At 43.3% G+C, this 25286-nt stretch overlaps 1 protein-coding gene across 1 annotated transcript in view; it reads right to left on the reverse strand.

Annotated features, from left to right (window-relative positions):
* WWTR1 (WW domain containing transcription regulator 1) overlaps positions 1-25286 on the reverse strand; it is a 126009-nt gene continuing 100723 nt past the window's right edge. The window contains exons 3-6 of the mRNA XM_034780495.1: positions 23912-24117; positions 8044-8177; positions 7036-7148; positions 1-3578 (exon numbers count right to left, since the gene is read on the reverse strand). Coding sequence (XP_034636386.1) covers positions 3394-3578; positions 7036-7148; positions 8044-8177; positions 23912-24117 — 638 coding nt within the window. The 3' untranslated portion in view covers positions 1-3393. The remainder of the gene's footprint in view (positions 3579-7035; positions 7149-8043; positions 8178-23911; positions 24118-25286) is intronic.

Here is a 25286-nt window from a genome sequence, read left to right on the forward strand (position 1 = left end):
TTTAATTCATTTATTTATTTTCTCTTGTATAAGATCAAAGAAATAAAAACCAGAACCAAACTCCGGGTACAATAGTTTGATCTGATTGATTCTGATGCATACCCTCTGTATGCAAAATAACCTAAATTAAAAACAACTGCTCACACATCATAACATAAAATTAGAAAGTAAATAAAAAAGTTAAAGTATTAGCACATACATGGATGCAGTGTATTAAGAAACAGTTTGTTTCATCACCCATTTTCCCATATTCAAAAGACATTTTAAACTCTCTCAGCCCCCCAAAACACCCCAGCATTTGTTTTCATAGTCAACCCACCCTCCCCAAAAAGTTACATTCTAATAGTGTTATCAGAATACAAGTTGTAATTAACATCCTATTACTTCGTAGCCCCAACATTTATGTATGTCACTCTCAGTGATGGTCAACAGTACAACTGTCCCACTAGCATATTTACTGTATTGAGACAAGTAGACAGTGTGAATTCAGTACAATAAATGTAATTTTACAAATTGAAATAATAGTGAAATATTGTAAAAAATTAAATTGTTTCAATAGAATTACAAATACATATGCTTTTTGAATACTTATACTTCTGTCACAGCCTGTTTTTAAAGTCAGAAAACTCCTTGAAAGGAGGACTTCACAACAAACAGGATAATATGGGGATGGGGGAGAGTGTTTGTGCATGTGATCCAGCACATACTCTCTGTAGAAAAAAGAACATGTTGTGGTGTAAAAAATTACTTTATCTTCACCATCATTTGATTCAGAATGAAAAAAGGGTTGACCTAACTTACAGGCAGTTGGCTTTACAGTAGCAATAATGGTTTACATAGCACCTTTCCATTCAACTCTGCTGCTGTTTTATGATCACAGGAATATGAAAACAATTACAAAATGTAATGTTTCTGGGCCTTATTCTCTTCACTCAACCCTCCCGACCTACACCAGTATACATGTGGAGAAGCAGGCACCAGATTTAGAATTCTGCTCTGTGGAGCTTTGTTTTTTATGACAAAAAAATAAAAAACAATTAAAAACACTGACTTACTAGTAAATGCTTACACTAATTTTTCTAAACTTTAATTATAAGTTTGACTGAATCATGGTAGGGTTCAGATCCCCTGGTGTACATTGTACTATTAGGCCAGTGACTTCAATGGAGCTTAACTGATCATACAGCAGCTGAGGATTTGGCTTTAAAAGTTTTACTGTCAAAATCAGATACCATAAATCCCAAATTATCTGACTATATAAAGCCATTTGTGTAACTAAAAGAACAAAACCGTAGGACCATCTGATTTTCATTTAAGTTTATAACCTGAAACATGATTCATGATAATACAGTAACAACGTTCAGCCCCACTCGGTCCCTTGTTTGTTCAGAAAGATAATTTCCAGTATCTTAATGCTTAGTTCTAACATAAGTGGGGGGAAAAAAAATAAAACAATGCCCATTCAGCAATATTCTGTGCAGATGCAACTCTGCCTCCTCATCCCGTGTTATATTAAAATACATATATAAAGAACTAGTCTTCTCTGTATAATAGAACTTCATTGGGTAGGTCTCGCTCCTCTCTTGCTTAAAAGACAAGACAGATTCCATGCCACTGTGGTAACATGCAACCAAGCAGCTCTTCCCTCACAAGGAAGTTTCTTGTATTGGGTTCATGGTATGGTATTGTTTAAGTGAACACAGCTGGTTCTCCTTACACGTGTGTCCCTATCTGCAGCCATCCTTCCCTCTCAGGTACGGTTATTATTTTCTGTTACTTAATCATTCACCTTTCCAATCTAGTCCATATTTCTGCCACTTCATCTCTAACCCTTTCACCTGCCTCTTTCCCAACAAGATAGACAAAATTCTTTAGTGTCCAATATTCTGGTGCACAGATAGGATCTTATGGATTAGACCTGACAAACAGACATTTACACTGAGTGCTACATCTCTTGCTTTCCCCACATAAACTGGATCAAGCTCAGAGACTTGTATTAATGCCTTTCATAAACAGATACATTTTTTTTCAAAATAAAAAGCTTAAATTCATAGATTATAAATAATAATAAGTTCAAAATACTTAAGAATTTCAGGACTTCATTTGCATTTCAGGGAAACTTTGCATGCTTTGTGTCCTTGATGCTTTCTCAGCCCCAAACATTTGAAAAAGAAACCATTATAGGATATACAGTTGATATGAATATACAGGATAGTATGCCATGTGTCTTGTATACCAACTCTAGCAAGCAACAAGGATTAGGATTTTAGCAACTTTACCAGACATACAAGCACCTGCCTGGTTATCACTGATCTGATAAAGTGACCATCTGTTTACAAGTATTCAGTTACCTGTACAGTTTCATTGATATTGTCAGTTAAAAAACACTACTACTGAAAACAAGAAGAACAAGGCTTTTTTTTTTTTTTTTAAACTGCTTATGGTATTGTCAAGTTGTGCCACTCTTTTCTGTCCTGATTTTTAAGTATATTTTTGCAGTTGTCAAAAATAGAGTTGCCACAGATTTATTTAAAAAAATGTGTTCATGTATTTAGTTATAAAATTGTAGTGCTTAATAAAATAAACATCAAAATCTAAGATGCATTTTTTTAAAATTACATGTTTATGATTTTTTTTAAGGTGGTAGTTAGTACCAATCTGGTTATTTTACAATATTATTGTAGTGTCAAACTGTTACTGAACTACTCAGCTACTTTCAAATTGGAAGTATTTATCCGGAAGCTATACAGTAATATACTGAAAATAAACTGCAATAGTACGGTTTGTGCCTTTGCAAATGTATAATGAGGATTATCATAGTTGCTATGGAATCAGAATTATTCTGTATTCCATACTGCATAATCTTACTAATAATACAATGATTTTAAAGCTCAAAGCTCAAGTTAAATAGATAAAAAAGCATTTGGTACTATTGTCATAAATATAATTATAAAACTGCACTTGTGGTCTGATTCTGTGCAGGTTTTTTTGAACCAAGCTGCCTATGTGTGGTCAGCTTTTTTGGTTCATTAAGAGTCGTAATTTTAACTGAGAGCCCATGAGTTTAATCATGGACACAGATTTCTATCCCATACTCTGCCCATCTGCGATTCCCATCCCCCCAAAAAGAAACACTTCTATATGATCTGTAAAGGAAACACAGGTTACAGATGTGCAGAAGCAGTTCTTGAAAAACAGAAAGAAATATATATTTTATATTTAAATTACTGTCAATCAAATTTAGGCACAGGTTAAATTGACCATAAAGGTGATATAGCAAGTCATTAAGGCAGCAAGTGTATATCTGAAGATTTTCAGATGCTCTACCTCTATTTCAAGAGGGAAAGGAAATGTTGGCTTGTATTAAGGGCTGAATCAGCACTGAGTGATTAATTACAGCCAGGTGAGGAACGGCTCACTCTTGTTGAGTACGGACTCCACATCATTGAGGATAGGGATCAGGTCTTCAGACTCTAAAGTCCCAAGGTCTACATTTGTTCCTGGAAGACAGTCGAGGAAATCAGGGAAACGTGTCTGTTGCGAACTTACATTCATGGGAGTCTGCGCCACAGTTTCGCCTGTAAAAGAAAGAAGAAATCGTAGAGATGCTGGCTCCCTTCTAAAAATGATTCTAAAACAATGCACACGCTGAAAATCATAGGCACACTCCCCCCCTCCGCCTCCCACAATCACTGCATTACAAGTATCTTCTATAAACACTACCGTCAAGCCTCCTTTGCTTACAGAAAAGCATATCCAGAGAAGGATTTCTCTTTTGTTGTGCTTCAAAAGCACAAAAAAGTTCTTTTGAACAGTATTTGAATGAGCAGCCTCTGTCCCCTCACTTAAGCAGTACAGTGATATTCATCCCTGTGCAGAGGGCTAATGGAGTCAAACCCCACTTGAGCACTGTGCTCTGGCTCTCTGCACAGGAGTGAATTTCATCCATAGCCCATAGTTCAAACTAAGGCTAATGACTGTTTTACAGGAACTTTCCTTTGCAATGTTATTACTCTATTTTTTGGGCTCAATTAACAATAATGAACAGTAAAATAATTAAGGGCATGACTGTACTCACTGCACACCCAGAACTCCCACTGATTTCAAAGGGAGTCTTGAGTCCCATTGACTTCACTCACTTATTTCAGTAGCTGGAAAGAACTGATGTGTTTACTAATCGTTTACTTTCATCTTTTAAACAATGTGAAGATCATAATACCAAAAAAATCAATATCTCAATGAACTGGATACATGTTTGGAAAGGAAATCCCAATGCAATTGTTCTTCTTAGGAGACTGTTCTCATGACGCAATGAATTCCCACAGAACTAGACAAAGCAGAGATGTGGAAGAGCTAAAACCAATTCACCTAGGATTAGATTTTGCCATGCTTACTCATGTGGGGTAGTACTTTATTCCCGAAGAATTCCACTGACTAAGGGTACATCTACACTACAGCGGGGAGTCGATTTAAGATACGCAAATTCAGCTACGTGAATAGCGTAGCTGAATTCGACGTATTACAGCCGACTTACCCCGTTGTGAGGACGGCGGCAAAATCGACTTCTGCCGCTTTTTGTCGGCGGCGCTTACTACCACCTCCGCTGGTGGAGTTAGAGCGCCGATTCGGGGATCGATTGTCGCGTCCCGACGGGACGCGATAAATCGATCCCCGAGAGGTCGATTTCTACCCGCCGATTCAGGCGGGTAGTATAGACCAGGCCTTAGTGGTGTCAAGTATCAGGCCAAATGAGTAAAGGAAGAATCTGGTCCTATATCCCCGCAAATCAAATCTGGGGCAGATACATAGGAAATCCTTCCAAAACTCACTGGCTCACTTTTGGGCTATATCTTCAATTTTCTGTCAGGGGGATTTCACACACAACTCTCCATACTGACAGATGAAAAACAGGGCCCCTTATTGTGCTCCCTTTTTCAAGTTGCCACTGAAGAACTTGACCCTACACATTCCTTGCATGCCCCAAATTCCCACTGAAATCAGTGACTGACGTAGATCAAGAAAGCTGAGAAGGGGGCCAGCTGCCCCACAAAGATGCCAATCTGGGAGCTTGAATTGGGTGCTGTTTGTATCTGGAGTCAGAATATTAGGACCCACATTGTGAATCTCACCCATATATGAATAACAGCCCTGCAGCTAACCATATCAGTAATAAAGTGGAATCCTGAAGTCACTAATACTGTTAACAGAAAAACTATAAGCAGAGTTCACTCTAACAACAACTACAATTTTTCATTTGCATGACCAGGGAAACAATAAGCAGGTTTTATTCTTCACTATAAATTAGGGTGACCAGATGTCCCAATTTTATAGGGACAGTCCCGATTTTTGGGTCTTTTTCTTATATAGGCTCCTATTACCTCCCACCCCCGTCCTGACTTTTCACACTTGCTGTCTGGTCACCCGACTATAAATAGAGTTTTACTATATCAGATTCCACTGCAAGCAGTTGAGTGGTATATGCTTGCTGGAAGTTATTTATATTGTGATAGCACTCACAGGCCTCAATCATGGATTAGGGCCCATTGTACTAAGTACTGTAGAAGTGCAGTACTGTACTATGTTATATTAACTTTTCAACGGTCCTACATACATTTAGATTGAGGTCTTTCAAAGCCACCTAGGAGATCTGGTTGACAATTTTAAACTCTTACCCTTAGCATCCAATTCATCATTCCTTGCATACCTCAGAGTATTGGGAGGGCAAGGAATGCAGGACTGGGCTCTCAATTGGTAGTGCATGCTCCGACTATATCTTAAAGCATCTTTTTATTAGTTAGGCTATGATTTTATCACAGAGGTCATGGAAGTCACGGAATCCATGACTTCCAAAGACCTCCGTGACTTTATCCCGCAGGCAGCTGGGAGCTTCAGCGTACCGCTGCCGCCTGGGGTGGCCAGAGCCACAGGGTACCACTGCCACCCAAGGCAGCGGGAGTACCCCGCACCTACCAGCTGTCATAGGTCGTGGGGGACCCCGCAGCTCCCAGACACCACAGGCAACTGAGAGCTCCTCAGGCTGGGGGTGCCGGAGGGCTCCCAGTGGCCATGGTCAAGGGGGGACCCCACAGCTGCCGGCCTCTGGCAGCGGGGGACCCCGCGGCTCAGAGCTGCGGAGGGGAGATACCCTGGAGCTCTGAGCCCCCATGGGTGGTGGGGGCCCCTGGAGCTCCCAGCCAGGCCCCTGCAGCTGCCCAGCAGCTCCCCATTTTGTGATGGATATTTTTAGTAAAAGTCAGGGACAGGTCACGGGCTTCTATGAATTTTTCTTTATTGCCCATGACTTTTACTAAAAATATCCATGAAAAAATCTTAACCTTATTTATTAGGACTGGTCGAAATCAAGGCCCCAGTGAAGTCAGCTGCAGAAGGTCTATTTATTTCAATTAGAGACGTAAATAGTGGTTAAAAAAAGTAACCGTGTAACTGATAAAAATTTTATCGGTTACAAGGTTAGACATTTAACCAGGGAACTAGTGGTGTGGGGGGTGCTGCAGCACACCCACGTTTTACACGGGGGCCACACTGCCAGCCCCCGCGCCCAGGTCCCGGCTGCCAGCCCCACACCTGGGACTCTGCTGCCGGCTGTGCACCCGGGATCCCTCCCGGCTGCCATCCCCAGGGCGGCAGCGGAGTCCTGGGCTCTGGCAGGCAGTGGAGTTTAACCATTAACTGTTAACCAAAACCGATAAGACTGATGCTTTATCAGTTAACTGGTTAATCTTTTACATCCCTAATTTTAATAGGAGGAGGCTTTCATGCATTATAACTTAAGGGTTCCAGTAGAGACAATACTCTTCATAGGCCCCATCCTGTGAAGTGCTGAGTACCTTTAACAAATGCTGGCATAAATGTGACCAAATGCACTGAGCACCCTGCAGGAGGGGGCCCCATGGCCTGTCTATTCCTATATGTGGAAGGATGAGAGATTATTACTCATTTCACACAATTAGAAATTTGGTTATAAAACACAATTTATGAAATTTTAAGCAAAATAAGTATATTCCTTGTTCCTACCTGTGTCCATCTCATCTACATTGCTGAGGAAATCTTCAGGTGTTGTTGGTATACTGTAGCATCCTAAGCCTAGGCCACTGTCTGTGCTCTGTTCCCTGGAATGGTATGGCCCACTATGAATTGAAACATGAAGAAGCCTCAGTAAAGATATTCTTAGAAATAATCCCTGAGGGTGGTGGTTGAGAAAAGGAGAACAATAGTCCAAACACTAGACTTAAATACGTCGTTAGATGGGCACTATGTGTGGTCATTTGCACTAGTACACAATAACATAGAACCAGGCCCAACCTATGTAACATTTTCAGACAGGCATTTTCAGAGCAGTGCATAGGATTTGGGCACTGTCTTCCCCATACCATTTTGTAAATATTGCCCTGATATTTTTAGTCAGGCCTCAATCTGGCCTCCAGTACTGCAGAGACAATTTTGTTTCTGCAACTGCACCCATTTGGAGATTTAAACACATGACTTGTGAATGTAGTTAGGCTTTTAAATGGGTGCAACTGTAAACATGAAACTCAGCCTACAATTGGAGGCCATTTTTTTAAAGTCTAGAGCCAAATATCTAGTGGTTGCTGTAGAACCAGTTTTTATTTTGGAGGGGAAAAAAACTAAAACTTTCTCTAGATATAAAAATTGCATTCCAATAGTTCTGCAATCTAAAATAATGTAATCTATCTGTAATACTGTCTTCAACATACTTTTTTTTTTAAGGTCCTCTTCTGTCATCTGAAGCATAAACAAAGTTTTCATCTTACCTGGTCTCTCTCACTGAAAAAGTACTACTGTCCATATAATTTTCATAAAATAAATGTCTGAATGGTTAAGATGTGGCCAGTTCCTTCTTGAGACGACACCGCTAAGTTTTCAGAGTTGCACTAGAATTTTGCAAATCTTTATAAAACTTTAAGAATTTAGGAGTTTGCTAGGGAAATGCATCTGCAAAACAATCTGTGCCACAGATAAAACAACAGAACCAAGCAGTTGATGAAGAGGACATTAACTTGCCTGTTCAGGAAAGGATCCGATCCATTATTTGTAATAGTCCTCATGTCTTGTGTCATGGCAGGTGTGTTCACAGCAGTCTGAACTGGGGCCATATTCTCTGATTCCATGGGAAGTTGTCTGCATAGTGCAGCTTCCTAAATAAAAATTAATAAATAAGAGAGTAAGAAAAAAGGTAAAGTTACTCAAACATCTCAGAGACATGGCAGCAAAGTGCCTTTACATCTGAAATACCCATTCTAATAAGAAGTGAGTCTACAATTCAATTGTTTTTACTTGGGAACTTGATTCCAAACACTATAATTATGATTGCTGGTTTAAGAAGTCACATACTGTCTACAGGAGCAGATGTTCTCCAAAGCTACAGACCAGGGGTCAGCAACCTTTCAGAAGTGGTGTGCCGAGTCTTCATTTATACACTCTAATTTAAGGTTTCATGTGCCAGTAATACGTTTTAACATTGTTAGAAGGTCTCTTTCTATAAGTCTATAATATATAACTAAACTATTGTTGTATGTAAAGTAAATAAGGTTTTTAAAATGTTTAAGAAGCTTCATTTAAAATTAAATTAAAATGCAGAGCCCCCCGGACCGGTGGCCAGGACCCGGGCAGTGTGAGTGCCACTGAAAATCAGCTCGCGTGCCACCTTTGGCACGCATATCCCTGCTACAGACCATGACTAGGTCTTCACTGCAGAGTTAACTACACTGGAGTTGGCCTATATCAGGTGAGCACTCATGCTGCAAAATAACACATAGCTGCCCACAGCAACTGAATTACTGCACAGCGATTGCATTAGCACCACAGAGTGACTGTGCTAGCAGCTGACAAGTTATACGAACTTGAACTGTAGCCTATGTACTCCCCAATGAGCCAATCAACTCGAGTTAAAAGCAGCACCACATTCAGGGGGTTTGTGTGTTGGTAGGATGTGAGTCAGGAGCCATGCCCAACTTATAACTCGAGTTAACTCTGTATTGAAGCCAAGCCCTTTGAAAGAATTAAGGCATGACTCAAAGTGGCAATTATAAAACTTTTTAAGAACCTGATTCTGATCTCACATTTGTTTTATAGCAGTGTAATTCCATTGATTTAATGGAATTATTCCTGATTTATAATGGTATAAAAGAGACCAGAGTCAGGGGCTAAAAATAGACTGTCAACTACTAGACAGACTAATTTATTAGATCTTATAACAGCACCATCTGGATGAGTAACAGAGTAGCTAAAACATTATCCAGGAATCAGGAATTTGATCCAACAATCTTTAGGGTGAACTGCCTATGGTGTTAATGATCTGTTTCATGTACATTGTACAGAAGATGATAAATCCGTAATTAGAGCTGACGCAAACATTTGAAACTTGTTTCTCTAAACTCTCTTTTTAAGAGACAAATCCAGAGAAACACCCTTGTGACTGTATTTCTGTGGAACAACAGTGACATCTAATGGCAAAATGGATGATTACATAAGGTGCATTATTTCCTAGGGATGGCCCAAAGGAATACGTCTCCTATTCAGAGGTGTAAGAATCAATAAAGTCATATCAGTTATTCACCTCAATTACTAATTTAAAAAAAAAATGAATTAAAGGAGCAGTTTCTACAAATCCTGGTAGAAAATCTTTCTCCATTCAACCAATTTCAGCCACTTTAATAGGAAAATATCTAACTCCTTTAATATGACAGTAACTATTCCCACTAGTTTTGAAATTAGATTAGTAAAGAAAACTTTATGAAAAGCTAAAATTAAGATTGTCTCAACTAATACCATAAACATGATGTAACAGAATATTCAGAGTTTCTTTGCCTAGGACAGGGGTGGGAAAACTTTTTGCTCCGTGGGCCACATCGGGATTGTGCAACTGTATTGAGGTCCGGGTAGTGAAGGCTGTGCCTCCCCAAACAGCCTGGCCCCCACCCCCTATCCGCCCCCTCCCACTTCCCCCTCAGAACTCCCAACCCATCCAACCCCCCCACTCCCTGTCCCCTGACCCCTATTCACTCCCCCGCCCCCTGACAGCCCCCCCAGGACTCCCACCCCCTATCCAACCGCCCTCTGCTCCTCATCCCGACCACCCGCTCCTGGGACCCCCCGCCCCTAACTGCCCCCCCGGGATCCCACCCCCTTATCCAACGCTCCCTGTCCCCTGACTGCCCTCCCGACTCCTATCCACATCCCCGCCCCGACAGGCCCCCTGCGACTCCCACTCCCAACCCTCCCTGTTCCCCATCCCCTGACCACCACCCCAGAACCTCCACCCCATCCAACTGCCCTCTCCTCCGACTGCCCCCCAGGACCCCCCGCTCCCTTACCCAATCCCCCTTACCCAACTCCCCGCCCCCTTACCAGCAGCAGGAGCTCGCAGCCGCGACACCCGGCCAGAGCCAGCTGCAGTTCCCACGCTGCCCAGCGGGAGCGGCAGGCCAGAGCGCGGCCGGCGTGGCTGCAGGGGAGGAGGGACAGCGGGGGAGGGACTGGGGACTAGGCTCCCCAGCCAGGAGCTCAGGGGCTGGGCAGGAGAGTCCCACGGGCCGGATGTGGTCCATGGGCCATAGTTTGCCCACGTCTGCCCTAGGACAACTAAGAACCCTTTACTGGTGTTTGAGGAAAGCAGAGTCAGTCCGGATTGCAATGAGGACCTTTTGGTGTTTAAATGGTTGTTAATGAAGTTTATTGCTGTTTGCTCAAGACCTCTAATCTCACGTGATTGTACTGTAACTTACTCTTCACTTGAAGCCAAATTTTCTCTTTACTTAAGGCCAAATTCTTTCCTCACACATGCAACTCCATTTAACATCCAGGTGAGTTGAACAAGTATGAATACCTGAGGGCAGAATTTGGTGCCACGTGTTTTATTGTACCTGTAGCTTACTCTTCCAGTGATACTGGCCAATCTGGACTCTTCACTTGTAAGTGAGTAACTTTTACCTTAACACCATATTTTAGGATAGACGCTTAGTATTATGTTTCATTTAATTGTCAAGATATGAGTTGAGTATGCGAAGAGTAAACAGACTCAGAGCCTTTTTGTAACACCATGTCATCTTGTTTGCCACGCTAAATTATAAAGCCTGCTGGGCAGCCTTCCCACTTACAATTCAAATCAGGTGGATGACAGCAGATAGAACCTAAGTTCGCTCTCACGTGAGTGACATACGTGACACTATTATATCTGAATCCTAGAGCACTGCCAAATTTCTACTACTGCACCAAAGCTTATTGAAAAGGATTTTTTTAAAGCATAAACTATAAAGACCAACCAAAAAAAAAAATCAAGCTGGGAGAATAACGGGGCAGAGAGAGGAAAGAAGCACAAAAAAATATGCAGGAGAAGGTTTGCTAGGATCTGTTTTGCTACAATACAATCTTTAAGCCATTCAAGGCCATATTTTAGCAATTTGGGCAATATGTTTTCCAGTCATAACTGGGGCCTTCATACATTATTAATGATAAGATTTTGGCAAGGGGCAGAAAATACTGACTCAATATGGGAACTATTTATTCTGTTTGCAAGGATGTAAAATAATTTAAAAGTAAGTTTAGCCAATACTCTAGAGTAGAACTGAGTCTGAGGCCAAATAACTGTGAATATTAATATACTTCTCTCCCGGGTATTTGGAACCAAGTCCTATTCAGAATGGATGGCATCTTTTTACTGGCTCAGGCTTGTGTCACTGCTCCTGAGGTGTTCCCCCAATTAAAGGAAGGGCAGAAGGCAATGGATGATAAGCATAGGACATGACTTGCATGTAACTTATTCGGTCACTGCTAAGCAGAACAAAAACCAAACAACTTTTGATATCTATTTCTCAGGTAAAACACACAGGACAAAACACAAAACTTTGGGCCTGCTCCTGCTGCCACTGGGAATTTTGTCACTGGCGGCAATGAGATCAAGATTGGGACCTCATTGTGTGCATCACCAAAAATAGTGAAGATTTACGAGGTGACATTTTTTAATTTGGTCACCTTCATTACCTAAAGTTTGTTCCTGCTGGATGTCATGCCAGTTTTGCAATTTCCAGAATGCAAAATAAGTTCATTGGAACTGTAAGGAATATCAGACTGAATAATCCTGTCTGTGCAAAGGTGACTGGGAAACCTTCCTGTATGCAGCAGCCTGTATTCACAAGGGACCATACTACATAAAACCAACATTTTAACAAGTTTTGGTGCCACTTATAATAGCAGAAGTCCTTGAATCTGACTAGAAATAGAGAAAAATGAATGTAGAAAGAGATTGGTCTATAAAATGTACTTTACTGGAAAAGGTGATATTAGTGATGACCAGCAATGACTGTGAGTATCTACCAATTATCTATCACGGGGAATCTGCATCACAGCCCAGCCAAAGAAAATCTACTGAGGTAAGAGTCACACGCTGGTAGAGGAGAAAGGCCATTTCTGAAGTGAATGTTTGTTTACAATCAGTAGGTGGATGCACAGTAAGGGAGTTTTGCAACTCTTTTGATTAAAACTGTCAGATGCCTAGCAGGTATGCTATTCCAGTCTCCTGTGTTTCTACAGCAGGTAATGATATATTGGCAGCTGAAAGCTCTCTCCAAGTAATTTTCCATAATTGTTCTCAAACACTGTCAAAGACATAGTTAATTCAGAGTAGCTAGTGAATTCCATTACTCAGGAAGATGTCTTCACTCCACTGGTCTACTAAGTCACTGGGAAAGTGTTATGTTAAATCAAAACGATGGGCAGGAGGGAAGTAGGGGGAAGGAGTCAAATAAGATTTTGAATAATCTGTACACTTCCATAGACTCTGTTTTAAGTTAAATGGAGGATGGAGATAAATACCTTCTCTCTCTATGGAAGACTTTCTAATTAACCTATCCCAGGAATACTGAGGTGCCTTCTTTTCCCACTTTCTGCCTTCTTCCAGGAAGCCCTGTATGATTGGAGCTGCCTCCCTCTTTTCAAAGACACCAAACAACCTCCACCTCATCCTTCAAGACCCTGATTCCTTTGGTAGCTTTCCAGTGTTGCAGTCTCCAAGGTTATGCAACATGGCCACACAAGAGATCAGCTGCTTGTTAAGGAAACGCAAAAGGGTCAAAATAAAAGGCAAGCAGCAGTCTAATTTGAGCTTGAGGTACCTATATAAATGGCTGTTGCTCCAAAGGCTGAGGAGAGAGGGGTTGCAGATGTAAGCCAAGTAAACTCATCATGAACCAGATGAAGTGTCAGGTTATTCATCTAAAGTCAGTAATGACAGCTGTGCTACTAATGCAGTTCTCCCTCATGAAGATAAGCCAACTCCCAACACCATTGTAGTCTGTTCCAGGGGCCGCGAAGTGCCATTTAAAGTGTGTGCGGGGGGAGGGGGCACAGATTCCCTCCCAACCTGACTCTCCTTTTCCACCTCTCAGGTACCCTGCCCACCAGCAGCTTAACCCATCCTATTAGTCCTTGTACCTACCTACTCCAAATATGAGCAAGTGGTGTGGTGACTTGATGCATGGGGTCACAGAGCCACTCAGGTCTGGCTTGGCTGCCCCTCCATCAGAGACAACGCATAACTGTTGATAGTTTGGGGGCAGGGGGCGCACAAATTAAAGGTTCTGGTGGTATGCAATGGGGTTCAGGCAAGGGCATATAAACCCTGGCATAAGGGGCTGACAGGCCAAATTTGAGTGAGTAGCATTGTGACCTGGTGCCTGGGGTTGCCATGCCAGTCAGGTTTGGCTTGGCCAAAAATTTGTTGGGTCATGGCCTGGGTACCCCCACTGGCTCCACAGCCTATGGTCTGTTCAACACTGGTTTGCTATACCATACTATTACAACCTAGCCCAGTTCTCCTCTCTGGATAGACCAGTCTGTTAGTGAACCCATCTGATGAATCCCCCATGGTTATAATAACCCTGCTGGTTCTGGGCAGAGGCTGGCCACTGTTCGTAGCTCTGGATCTCACAGGCATGCTCTTGGGTGTAGACCATGTGTATGATATCCTTCTTGGGCAATTTCCTTGCAGTTGGGCCTTCTTAAATCTTGTAACCAGGGCCTCAGCCCACCCATCCCAAGACCTCGGTTGCTTAGACAAGATTCCCCAGAGTCCACCTGGCTGTGGGAGCTCTGGTTTCTAGTTAAATCCAAGACAAATGGCTGGAAAGCAAGGAACACAGGTTTAACAAAGGAATGTGTTTAACATTACGGTTTACTCTTAACAGAGCACACTATAGAGTTACAGATCTTGGGAAAAATAACTAAATCCTGAACACAGCCTGATCCGCCCTCTCCCCCATGTCTGATCTCACTCCTCCTGTTTGTCCTGGGTTTGAGCAACATCCTTAGGCTAGGCAACCCTTCCCTGCCTTCATTATCCTGGTCTTCTTCCCTGTGCTCGTGGTCTAGCCCTTTGCATAGTGAAGCATCCTTCTTTTAAAACAGTCTCTGTCCCCTTTTTGCTCATGTGCTTCAGATGGGAGATTTTTGGGCCCACTCCCTCACCCACGGTTGGCTTCTGTATAGAGATTAATTAAAAGTCAATGGCCCTACTAGTAGAAAAAAGTTATTCAGCTTTGATGGCCCTTTATTGCTCTATCATAGTTTCTCAGACATAGTCTTTCCACTAGGTGTCAAGCCCCTGCTATAAAATGGATACTCTAATCCACAAAGGAAGTTGCAATACAAAATCTGAGTCCCTGAAACAAATTGAGATTCACAAAACAAAATGGATTTCGCAATTTGACACAGACATATCCCCAACCGGTCAAAAATATCATACAGCGACAGGACAAATTCTGCCCTTGGCACTCGCAGGTACAGAGCGGCTGCACTGCAAGTTTGACTCCCAAGGAGAAATTCTATCTGGCTCAGGCCCGTTCCTGCCATGGTTCCCAGAATGCACATGCCAGAGCAGTAGCAGCACCGGCCCATGAGAGGGGTTAATGTGCTCCTTGCTCAGCCAGCTCTGTAAGTGGTACAGAAAGGGTGGTGGGTGATGTTCCCAGCCTAACACTGCCCCCTTTGGGACAGCAGCTAGAAGGAAGCAGGGGCTGCACTCCCCAGTGGAATGCTGGGCAACTTGTGCAGAGGCGAAAGGAGAGTGAGGAAGAGCAAGGCTCCCTCCTTTGAATCCAGCCTTTGATCTTTCATGAGAACTGTGATGCAAAATACTTTAGAGAACTAAACTGTATTGAAGAGACCAGACAGTATATGGTATATATTGCTGTCTGCTACTCTCCCTGATCCATCTCATTAATAACTAACTAACTAAATAAATAAAATAATAAAAGGGTTCAAACAGTATAACCTATGGTGTAAATGTAAACAGATATAGTGAAGGCTGTGTGAATACTACCTGTAGAAGAGTGGCTTATTTCAATTTAGTTAAATCTGTTCTGAAGACTTAATTGAAATAAATTACTTTTCTATGAAGATAAGATTGTCCACACTGCCTTTTGCACTGGTTCAACTTTATCAGTTTAAAAGCTGATTCAAGTTACACTGATGCAACTTTCTCATACAGACAAGCCCTAGCACTGTCTCCATACAGAAAGTTATAGGAAGGCTTTTCTAGATCAGTGGTTTTCAAACTGCAGGTCGCGACCCAGTACTGGGTTGCGGAATGTAAGGCACTGGGTCGCAGCGACTCTGGTGAGCACCGCCGACCGGTCCATTAAAAGTCCCGTCAGTGGTACTGCCCGGCTAAGGCAGGCTAGTCCCTATCTGTTCTGACACCGCGCTGCGCTCCAGAAGCGGCCAGCAGCAGGTCCGGCTCCTAGGCTGGGGGGCCACGGGGCTCTGTGTGCTGCCCCCACCCCGAGCACCGGCTCTGCACTCCCATTGGCTGGTTCCCAGATACTGAGATATTCAGATACTGAGCTCTCTGGAAAATGTGGCTGGTTCCCAGCCAATGGGAGCTGGTGGGAGCGGTGCCTGTGGGCAAGAGCCACACGGAGCCGCTTGCATGCCTCCACTTAGGAGCCGGACCTGCTGCTGGCCGCTTTCTGGGCGCAACGTGGTCCGTGGTGCTAGGACAGGCAGGAAGCCTGCGTTAGCACCCCCGCTGCGCCGCTGACCAGGAGCCACCCAAGGTAAGCCCGTGCCCCAACCCCATGCCCCAATTCCTTGCCCCAGCCCTGGGGCCCCCCCAAACTCGGAGCCCCTTCCTGCACCCCAAACCCCTCAGCCATGGCCCCACCCCAGAGCCTGCACCCCAGCCCAGAGCCTTGACCCTCTCCCGCACCCTAACCCCCTGCCCCAGCCCAGAACCCCCTCCCACAACCATAACCCCTCATCCCCAGCTCCGTTGGGTTGCGAGCATCAACAATTTTCTTCAACTGGATCGCCAGAAAAAAAGTTTGAAAACCACTGCTGTAGCTCCCTTGCTTTGTAGCTCAAAGACGGCCTTGATACTCAAGGCCTGTCTAAATCTTGGAGAGGAGAAAGCAATCCTCAAATAGATTGCTGACTATGCTATCACTCTGAAGTAGAACAGTCTGAATCCAGATACTATATCTGGCTACGTAGTCAATTAATTTGGGCATGAATCTCTCCTAGTTGGACCAATCAGTAGTTGGCACCACATTTTCCAGAGAGCTCAGTATCTGAATTCCCTGGCTAAGTGATTATACCAGTTCAGCTGCAGCACAGAAAACACCAGACAGTATTAAATTCCAAGTACACGTTGCGAGACTCTCAGTTTGTGCAGGAGCAGTGAGTCCAGTGCTCTGGAAAGAATGGCCATTTTGTCAAAAAATTCTTATTTGTGGGAGGAATGTTTTGAGAAAAATTTTCTGAAATAGTTGACCACTTATCATATTGCCCACAAACTAAACAGCCTGATAAACATGAGGTACCACAGCTGTTAAACGCTTGATGCTATTTTGTTAAGTGTTCTCTTATCTTCTCCCAAAAATGAAATTACCATAATCATAGCTACAGGGAGAGAGTTACAGAAGTTAAACCAAAGTAACCCCACATTAACTGAAATTTATATTAGAAGGTTTGTGGGTGTGTTTGCAGTGTACCAAAATATTACAAATACAGTTTAAGAAAGTGTGACTTCTCAAAAATTTCTTCTCTTTCTACCAGCCACGAGAGCTCTCCTTCCATATGCCCTGCTGGTGTGTGAATTTTTTTTTTTACAACTACTGCCATCTAGAACAGTGGTTTTCAAACTTTTTTCTGGTGACCCAGTTGAAGAAAATTGTTGATGCCCGCGACCCAACGGAGCTGGGGATGAAGGGTTTGGGGTGTGGGAGGGGCTCAGGGCTGGGGCAGAGGGTTGGGGTGTGGGAGGGGGTCAGGGCTCTAGGCTGGGGGTGCAGGCTCTGGGGTGGGGCAGGGGGTTGGGGTGCGGGAAGGGGTCGGGGATCTGGGCTGGGGCCAGGGATGAGGGGTTTGAGGTGCAGGAAGGGGCTCTGGGTTTGGGGGGGCTCAGGGCTGGGGCAGGGAATTGGGGCATGGGGTTGGGGCACAGGCTTACCTTGGGCATCTCCCGGTCAGCGGCACAGCGGGGGTACTAAGGTAGGCTTCCTGCCTGTCCTGGCACTGTGAACCGTGCTGTGCCTTGGAAGCGGCCAGCAGCAGATCCGGCTCCTAGGCGGAGGCGTGCAAGCAGCTCAGTGCGGCTCTTGCCCACAAGCACCCCCCCCCCCAACTTGGAACCGGCCAATGGAAGTATGGAGCTGGTGCACGAGGCGGGGGCAGCGCACAGAGCCCCGTGGTGCCCCCGCCTAGGAGCTGGGTCTGTTCCTGGCTGCTTCTGGGGTGCAGCGCAGTGTCAGAACAGGTAGGGACTAGCCTGCCTTAGCCGGGCAGCACCACTGCCAGGTCTTTTAACGGCCAGTCGCTGGTGCTGACCAGAGCTGCTGTGACCCAGTGCCTTACATTCCACGACCCAGTACTGGGTCGTGACCCACAGTTTGAAAACCACTAACAGACCCATTTCCAATCACAAATGGGGTTAAGCAACAATGTGTCCTGGCTCATAGCCCTTTTGGTCTATTCTTAGCTGTGATTCTATAAGAAGCCATTCATAGCTCTTCAAATGGCATCACAGCTATAAAAACAAGTCTTAAAAATTAAGCGCCAGCATTATAATCATTGAGGGCATATTAAACGTTTCAAAGGCACTCTGACACAAAATCTGCACAAAACCAACATTTCTGACTCGACCATTGAGCAACTGGTGACGGATCTTATTGCAGGACACCATGTCTTAAGGGTGGGTGTCCACACTTTTGAGAAGAATCACACTGAGCTGCTGAAAACACAGCGTCAGGCATGAAAACAATGTGCAGCTCAATCAACACAACTAGGCAAATGGCTCTTTGGCCAGTGCGGTAAACACTGTTCTTCCTGAATTGTTCTACGGAGTCACGCAATGTCCCATTAGTACAAACTGTGATTGTCGACATTGTCCTTGAAATCGAGGTGACTAGCCTCATTATCATCATCACTCGTTCCCTGCTCTGGTCCAGCTCTGCTTTCTGGTGCAGGGGATGCGGTGTGGGGCCCCTTTATAAGAATTGCTGTCAATGATATACCCTCTTGTTTCTTGTCTGACACTGCAACAAAGACCATGACTGCCTGAACAATGCACAGGAGCACAAGGAAAAAGGCTCCTGATGCTCCCGCCTTCCTTTTGCACAGCACTGCAGGACTAGTTACTATCTAGCCCAGCAACACAGTATTAGGCTCCTTATAACTGAAGTGCCTGGCAGTGTGCTGCTGCTGTTCCAATGCCATGTGGATGACAGGTTTGGAGACACATGCTGTAGGACTCCAGCTTTCTAGACAGCAAAAAGACAATTCAGCAGCCTTTGGCATTCACTTCAAAGGGGAGTGAATGCCCATAATAATCTGCCTGGTGTTGCAGTAGAGGTTGTCAAAGAGGGAAGGGGATGGGGAATCAGTGGAAACAAAAAGAAAAATAAATGCAATATCCTGAGATTACAACATTGTCAAAATACCTGCTTCTTCGGTGGGTATTTGCTAAAGCTGCCAAAATCTTTAGAGGCTTCAAAGGGGTGCAGCATATTGAATTATTCATTGTATTTGTACATACTTCTGATGTAAACCTCTTTTCAACTGTATGCCAAAGGATTCTAGAGATCCACTATCACATCTCCTGCAACCCTCCCTGAGAAATATCTCACTGCACATGCTCAGGTTCCAAACTGCCCTTTCAGAATGGGAAGAGAGACTGGTTTGATTATGCTAATCATTATCATTCCTCTCCTGCTGATCCTCTCACTTATGGTAGAAAATCGAGCATTTCGACACTGCATGTGCTTTCAATACATAGGGTAGGGTTACCATATTTTGAGTGTCCAAAAAGAGGACACTCCACGGGGGCCCGGCCCCACCCCCAGCCCCACCCATGCCCCAACTCCACCCCTTCCCCAAAGTCCCCGCCCCAACTCCACCCCCTCCCCTGCTCCCGCGAACATTTGATTCGCGGGAAGCCTAAAGCAGGTAAGGTGGGGGTGGGGGGAGGAGGTGCGGCCTAGTCTGGCCCCCCCGGCGTCTCCAGCCTGGGTCGGCTCGGGCCCTGGGGTGCCGGCCCCGGGCCAGCCCCCGGCTGAGCACCGCCGGGCCCGCATGTCCCGATTTTCCCGGACATGTCCAGCTTTTTGGGATTTCCCCCCGGACGGGGATTTGAAGCCCAAAAAGCCGGACATGTCAGGGAAAATCCGGACGTATGGTAACCCTAACATAGGGCTAATGGCCAGGCTGTGCACTGGATATACCCTTCGGGCTGTTGCTGCAGCCCCAGGACTCTAGGAGCCCAGCAGCCAGTGAGCTCCCACCCCACAAGGACAAAATGCTGGTGGATCTGCATCTGGAACTCTCCCATACTGCTTCTCCCTTGTTCAGGCTTCCCATACCTTCCCTTTTCTGAATTAGAATTGCAAAATTCTGCCGGGCCCTCTGCACCCATGAAAGTGACATCTGGGAAACATGACCTTGGCTTGGTTTCCCCTGCACTTCATGACAAGGTGAAAAGTTTCTGAAGTTCAACACTTACACAACCATTCAGCTCATAAAGAGAGAGTGGAAACAGGGCACTTTCTCTGTGTGAGCCTTTCAGACCTTTCCCACTGACAGCTCCTCTAATAACGTCCATCTCCAACGGATTTTAGAAAGGCTGGTTTGCCATTTTTTCTCTGCAAGACTGACCAAAATAATCAATGGGAAAGAAATTGGGAAAATTGAAATGCTTCTGAAATGACAAGGCAAGGCAAGATTCAAATGAAAGCTGAGTCACATTCTGCTTTATGAAACAAAGAACCCTTATTAAACATCAACTGCTCAGCTCCCCACTCAATTGCTGAAGGAAAGAGAATTGTTACTTTTTCAAACGCTAGCCTTCACCTACTAAAATGAAGGGGAGGGAAAAAAACAACACTCTAACTAGAAACCTCCTAGAACTCTGTATTCCTTCACTGCTGGGTGTGTCTCTCCAGCAGAGCAGCTGCGGAGACAGGAATGACTGGAAAGAGCCAGCCAGCCAGCAGCTGCTGTCAAGCTGAAAAGAGATTTGAGGGACCTGCCAAAAGAATTCCACTCCCTTTCACCCAAACCCTTTTCACCTCATTTCGGTCGCCTAGCAGCAAGCACATACACTTACTCAGCATTTTTTTCTTAGACAGGTTGCATTAAAAAAAGCAAAAGCAGCAGTGAAGGATTAGGATAGGAATAACAATGTTTCAACAATGAAGCCCCTCAGGGGTTTGCTACACTCCATCATCCTGCTAGGCCTCAGTACTGCTCTGACTGCTGACAAGAAGTTTATAAAGTTCCTGTTGATTAAGACTACAGGCTACAGATTGCAAAGATACTTTTTTTTCTTTACACTTTATCTTCTAGGGCAGTGGGACCCAAACTTTTCCTGTCGTGCCTCCCCTTACCAGTAATGGGATCTGTCTGTGCCCTCCCTCCATTACGGTATAGTTGGCTCAGCAGAAGAGCTTGTGCTGAAGGCAAAGCTGGGGGCAGAACTGGGTATGGGGAAGGAGCTGGGGCTAGAGGCGGAGCTGGCCTGGGGTTGGAGAGGGAATGAGGGCAGAGCTGGGCTGCGGGTGGACCAGTGGGCGGAGTGGAGCTGGGGCTGGGGCCAGAGCTGGGCTGGGGGCAGGGCACAGCTGCATCTGGGGCTGGGGTTGGGCTGGGAGGGGAGTGGAACTGTGGCTGGGGGTGGAGCAGACTGCTCAGTGTGGAGGACTACACCTAGTGCGTCATCATACTTTTATTCACATGTGAAGAAGCACAATATGACTCCCTGCTGCTTGCCACACATGTACTTGCAGCATCAAAGGGACTTATATGAGGTGTGAGAGTACAGAATTTGGGTACAAGATGTTTGCAGGATTAGGCCTAAACTTTAAGGGCCAAATTCAGTACTGGCATAAGCAGATAAAATTCAATTGGCTTCAGTGGAGTTGTCTCTGCTTTGTGGCCCCAATTCAGCAAGGTACTTAAGCATATGCCTAACTATAAACATGTGAGTAGTTCTACTGAAGGCACTGGAACTATTAACTTAAAATTTGGCACGTGTTTAAGTGCTTTGCTGGATCCAGGCCTATAACAGGACTGCATTTTGATCTTTGATTTTTTTCTTGTTTGTTACAAATGTAACTAGATGGTGTTATGCAAAGTTTCAAAGTGTCTTGATGCAATCTTTAAAAAAAATTTTTTTTAATGTGTTTATAGAAATATTTGTAGAAAAAAGGATGAAAGGAGTTGTAAATACTAGTGAAGCAAATTAGCACATTTTATTAGAAAGGGTATTTGCAAATTCTCTTATGCTATATTTGTCCAGCTCTACTCTTTACATCATATAGTTAAAATAGGGTGTCCTTTCTCACTGTGTTAGCAAGCCTTCCTGTGCTGGTACAGAACACCAGTATTTGATAGCAGAACCTGTAACTTTGAGCCAAAATCTGCACTAACAGCTACACATAGGAAATCCCAAAATAGAGGAAAATTGTTGATTCTTTGCAATCCATCTGTAGATACTATTGTTACAGTGATAATTCAAATAAGACTCCAAGAAAAAAGAATTCCAGACTGGAGACGTCCCAAAGTTTTGATGGCAGAAATACATGGTAAAATGTTCTGGAAGGACCTTGGACTTCTTATTCCTTTTATCAGTAATGCTCCTAGGCACTTTGAGGCTAACAGAGGAAAAAGAGGTAATCACCATTCATTACATTTTTGCCGCATATTGGCAAGGAGAAACGAACCAGCTTGCTGTTAATTTGTGGCTTTGAGGAAACTTTCCATCTGTCCTAAAATAAGTTAGATCCTATATGGGCAGGCAAACATCCCTTTCTGGTAACATCTGCTTTGATAATCCAGATCTCCGTTTCCCTCTTAAAAGCTTCAACGACATGATGACACTTTTGCTCCTTGCTCCCCCAATATGTTCTAAACATTCCAGTCTATTCTCATCACTAACACATCTTCCCTCATTAATTCACCTCCCTAGGTAAAAAAAATAAAAAGAAGAAAAAGTAGATTCACTTAATTGTGGCAAGATAGTCAGAGGCCAGATTCTGCCACAGTCTAGGCGCGTTTACTAAGGAATTTTGATTTGAGCTCCTCTTTGCTACTTGCACCAATCACTATAAAAGAAGTATCTAAGATCAAAATAAGGAAGTTCAAAATTCAAAATTATATTGTGATAGTGACTATTACAAGCAAACAAACACTGGTACATTTACAGTACACTAATAAAACACCAGAAATATTATGTCAATTGGTGTCATTACCGTAAGAGAAAACATACTTCTATTTGCTGCCAAGAAATGTGATACTGTATTTAGAAATACAGTATAAACAAATGTTACCCTGAAATAACTACATGTATTTAGGCACAAATCCCAAGTCAAGACGACTGTAATCATGAAATAATAATTAAAGCAACAGATTTCTAAGATTTTTCTTTGGTGAAAATGCATCATTTTTTTAGATGTTTGGAACTCTGACTGTCCATTTACAAGGCTACGGTCTATGACCATAATATCCTCAATAAAACGTACTCAGTTCACACTGTGTTCCTAAGGGAAACAGGTTATTTGTGTTCTCTAAGGAAGTTGATTAATATACTATATAACATAACATCATCAGCAGAGTACTCCCTAACAGAAGAAACACATCCTTTGCAATTGTTAAAACTGTTTATTTCCTTAAAGCAGTGCAAAGGAAGCTACATATCTATTTGTATTCTATGAGTCATTATAAAGCTGAGCCTTAAAAATAAGAATACACAAAATGTAAAAAAACAAAAAAACCCACACTGCCCCTGGAAAAATTACCAGCCAGACCACATTCATGTGAGATGTAACTCAAAGTTGTACTGTAATCAAAGGGCAAAATGCCACCAGTAACAAAATTTGGCCCCAAACCTCTAAGACAGACTGTTGGGAACAAATTCTGGGAGTTTTGCCATTGTCTTTAATGGGACCAAGATTTGGCCCACAGTGTTATGCTAGAGCCAAATTCTGCTTTCACTCAAATCAGTGTAAATTCAGCTGAGATCAACAGAGTTACTTTGGATTTACACAGTTACAAAAGAGCAGAATTTGGTCTCTACTCTCTGGTGTTATAGCTATTGTGTATTTAGTTATGAAACTGTCAGGACTTCTTTTTTTCCCCATATACTGCACCTTTAAATTTCTAAGGACTTTTAGATGGAGAAATAAGTAGCCACTTTGTGTTCTGTTCAGTGCAGTTTGTGAAAAGAAACACACACATCGTGTACTCGCTAAGACTATTTCCTTTTTTTGTTCTCTTCATCTAAAAGAAAAATTAATTCTGGCTGTACTTGTTTGTGGTTTGTGCATAGAAAAAAACATAATTAGACGCATCAAATGAAAAATGTTTGCAGAAAGAGTAGCAGTACCTGTCGCAGAAGCTCCTCCTGGCGCATCCTAATTCTCTCTCTTTCCATTTGGATCCTTTGAAGCCTCAGCTTCTGTTGCTGCTGCTGCTGGGTAGTCAGTGCATTGGGCATGTTCAACAACCCACCTTGAGGGTTCTGGGTAGGATGGCTCTGCTGGGACATGGTTGTACTTGGTGTCATTTGTTGCTGGTGTTGGTGATTCATTACTATGAAAGAGAATGATAGACCTGGTTATGTTACAGTGTCTGAATTCTACTTTAAGACAACAGAGGGCCCAGTACATATGTTCTCCATCTGCGTTCAGTGTACAGTTATTGTTCACATATGGATAAATAGCAACTACTCCCTCTGATGAGATTTGACATAAGTAATTATTTAATAATTAGTTGTCATTGTTTAAGATTCAAAACCAAAAGTTCAGTTTAGGTTAAGCCCTGATATGATCCAATACTTATCTAACGTTATCATAGAATCATAGAATGTCAGGGTTGGAAGGGACCTCAGGAGGTCATCTAGTCCAACCCCCTGCTCAAAGCAGGACCAATCCCCAGACACAATACTTTATACAGTAAAGTATATGATTTTTTTTAAATTCAATACATTCCCTTGTACATGACTAAATCTACAGCATGTAATGACCTGGCTGAAATATTTTCATTATTTACATGTTTATCTTATTGACGAAGCTCACTGAATTATTGTAGAACAAGTCAGTGGTCTTGACAGTTTTGTAACAGTGGTGTTTTCCACAAGTAGTGGAAAAATAACTTCTGTACATCATTAGTGGAGATAATACTGTCCAATGAGTTAGGGGGCTAGCCTGCGATGCAGGAGACCCAGGTTCAATTCCCTGCCTTGCTACAGACTTCCAGTGTGACCTTGGAGAAATCACTTAGGCCCAGATCCTCAAAGGTGTTTAGGTCCCTAACTTTCACTGATTTGAAGCCTTACTCTCTCTTGGCCTCATCTGTAAAATAGGAAATAATAGCTTTTCCCCACCTCGCAGGAGTGTTGTAATGATAAAACACATTAAGGATTGTGAGGCACACTGATACTAAGGTAACGAGGGCCATAAAGTACCATAGAGAGAGAGGGAATGTTATATGATAAGAACCAATGACAAGCGTGGCTCTTAGAAGTAACAAAATTAGTTCAGCAGAGGATGATACCCAGATACCAACAAGAGCTGCAATGAAACTAGATAGCCTTTTAGTCCATTTATTAAAGCTCTTACAATTCACATTTCAAGGTAGGTGAAACAATAATAAATATGGTACAAACAGAGTTAATCTGAATCATGAGCACTTTCATAAATAAAAAAAAACAACAAAGAAATAGTAATAAATACAGATCAGCTGGCTTTTGCCCACTTTTC

This window comes from Trachemys scripta, chromosome 9 (genome assembly GCF_013100865.1).
Source record: "Trachemys scripta elegans isolate TJP31775 chromosome 9, CAS_Tse_1.0, whole genome shotgun sequence".
Lineage (NCBI taxonomy): Eukaryota > Metazoa > Chordata > Testudines > Emydidae > Trachemys > Trachemys scripta.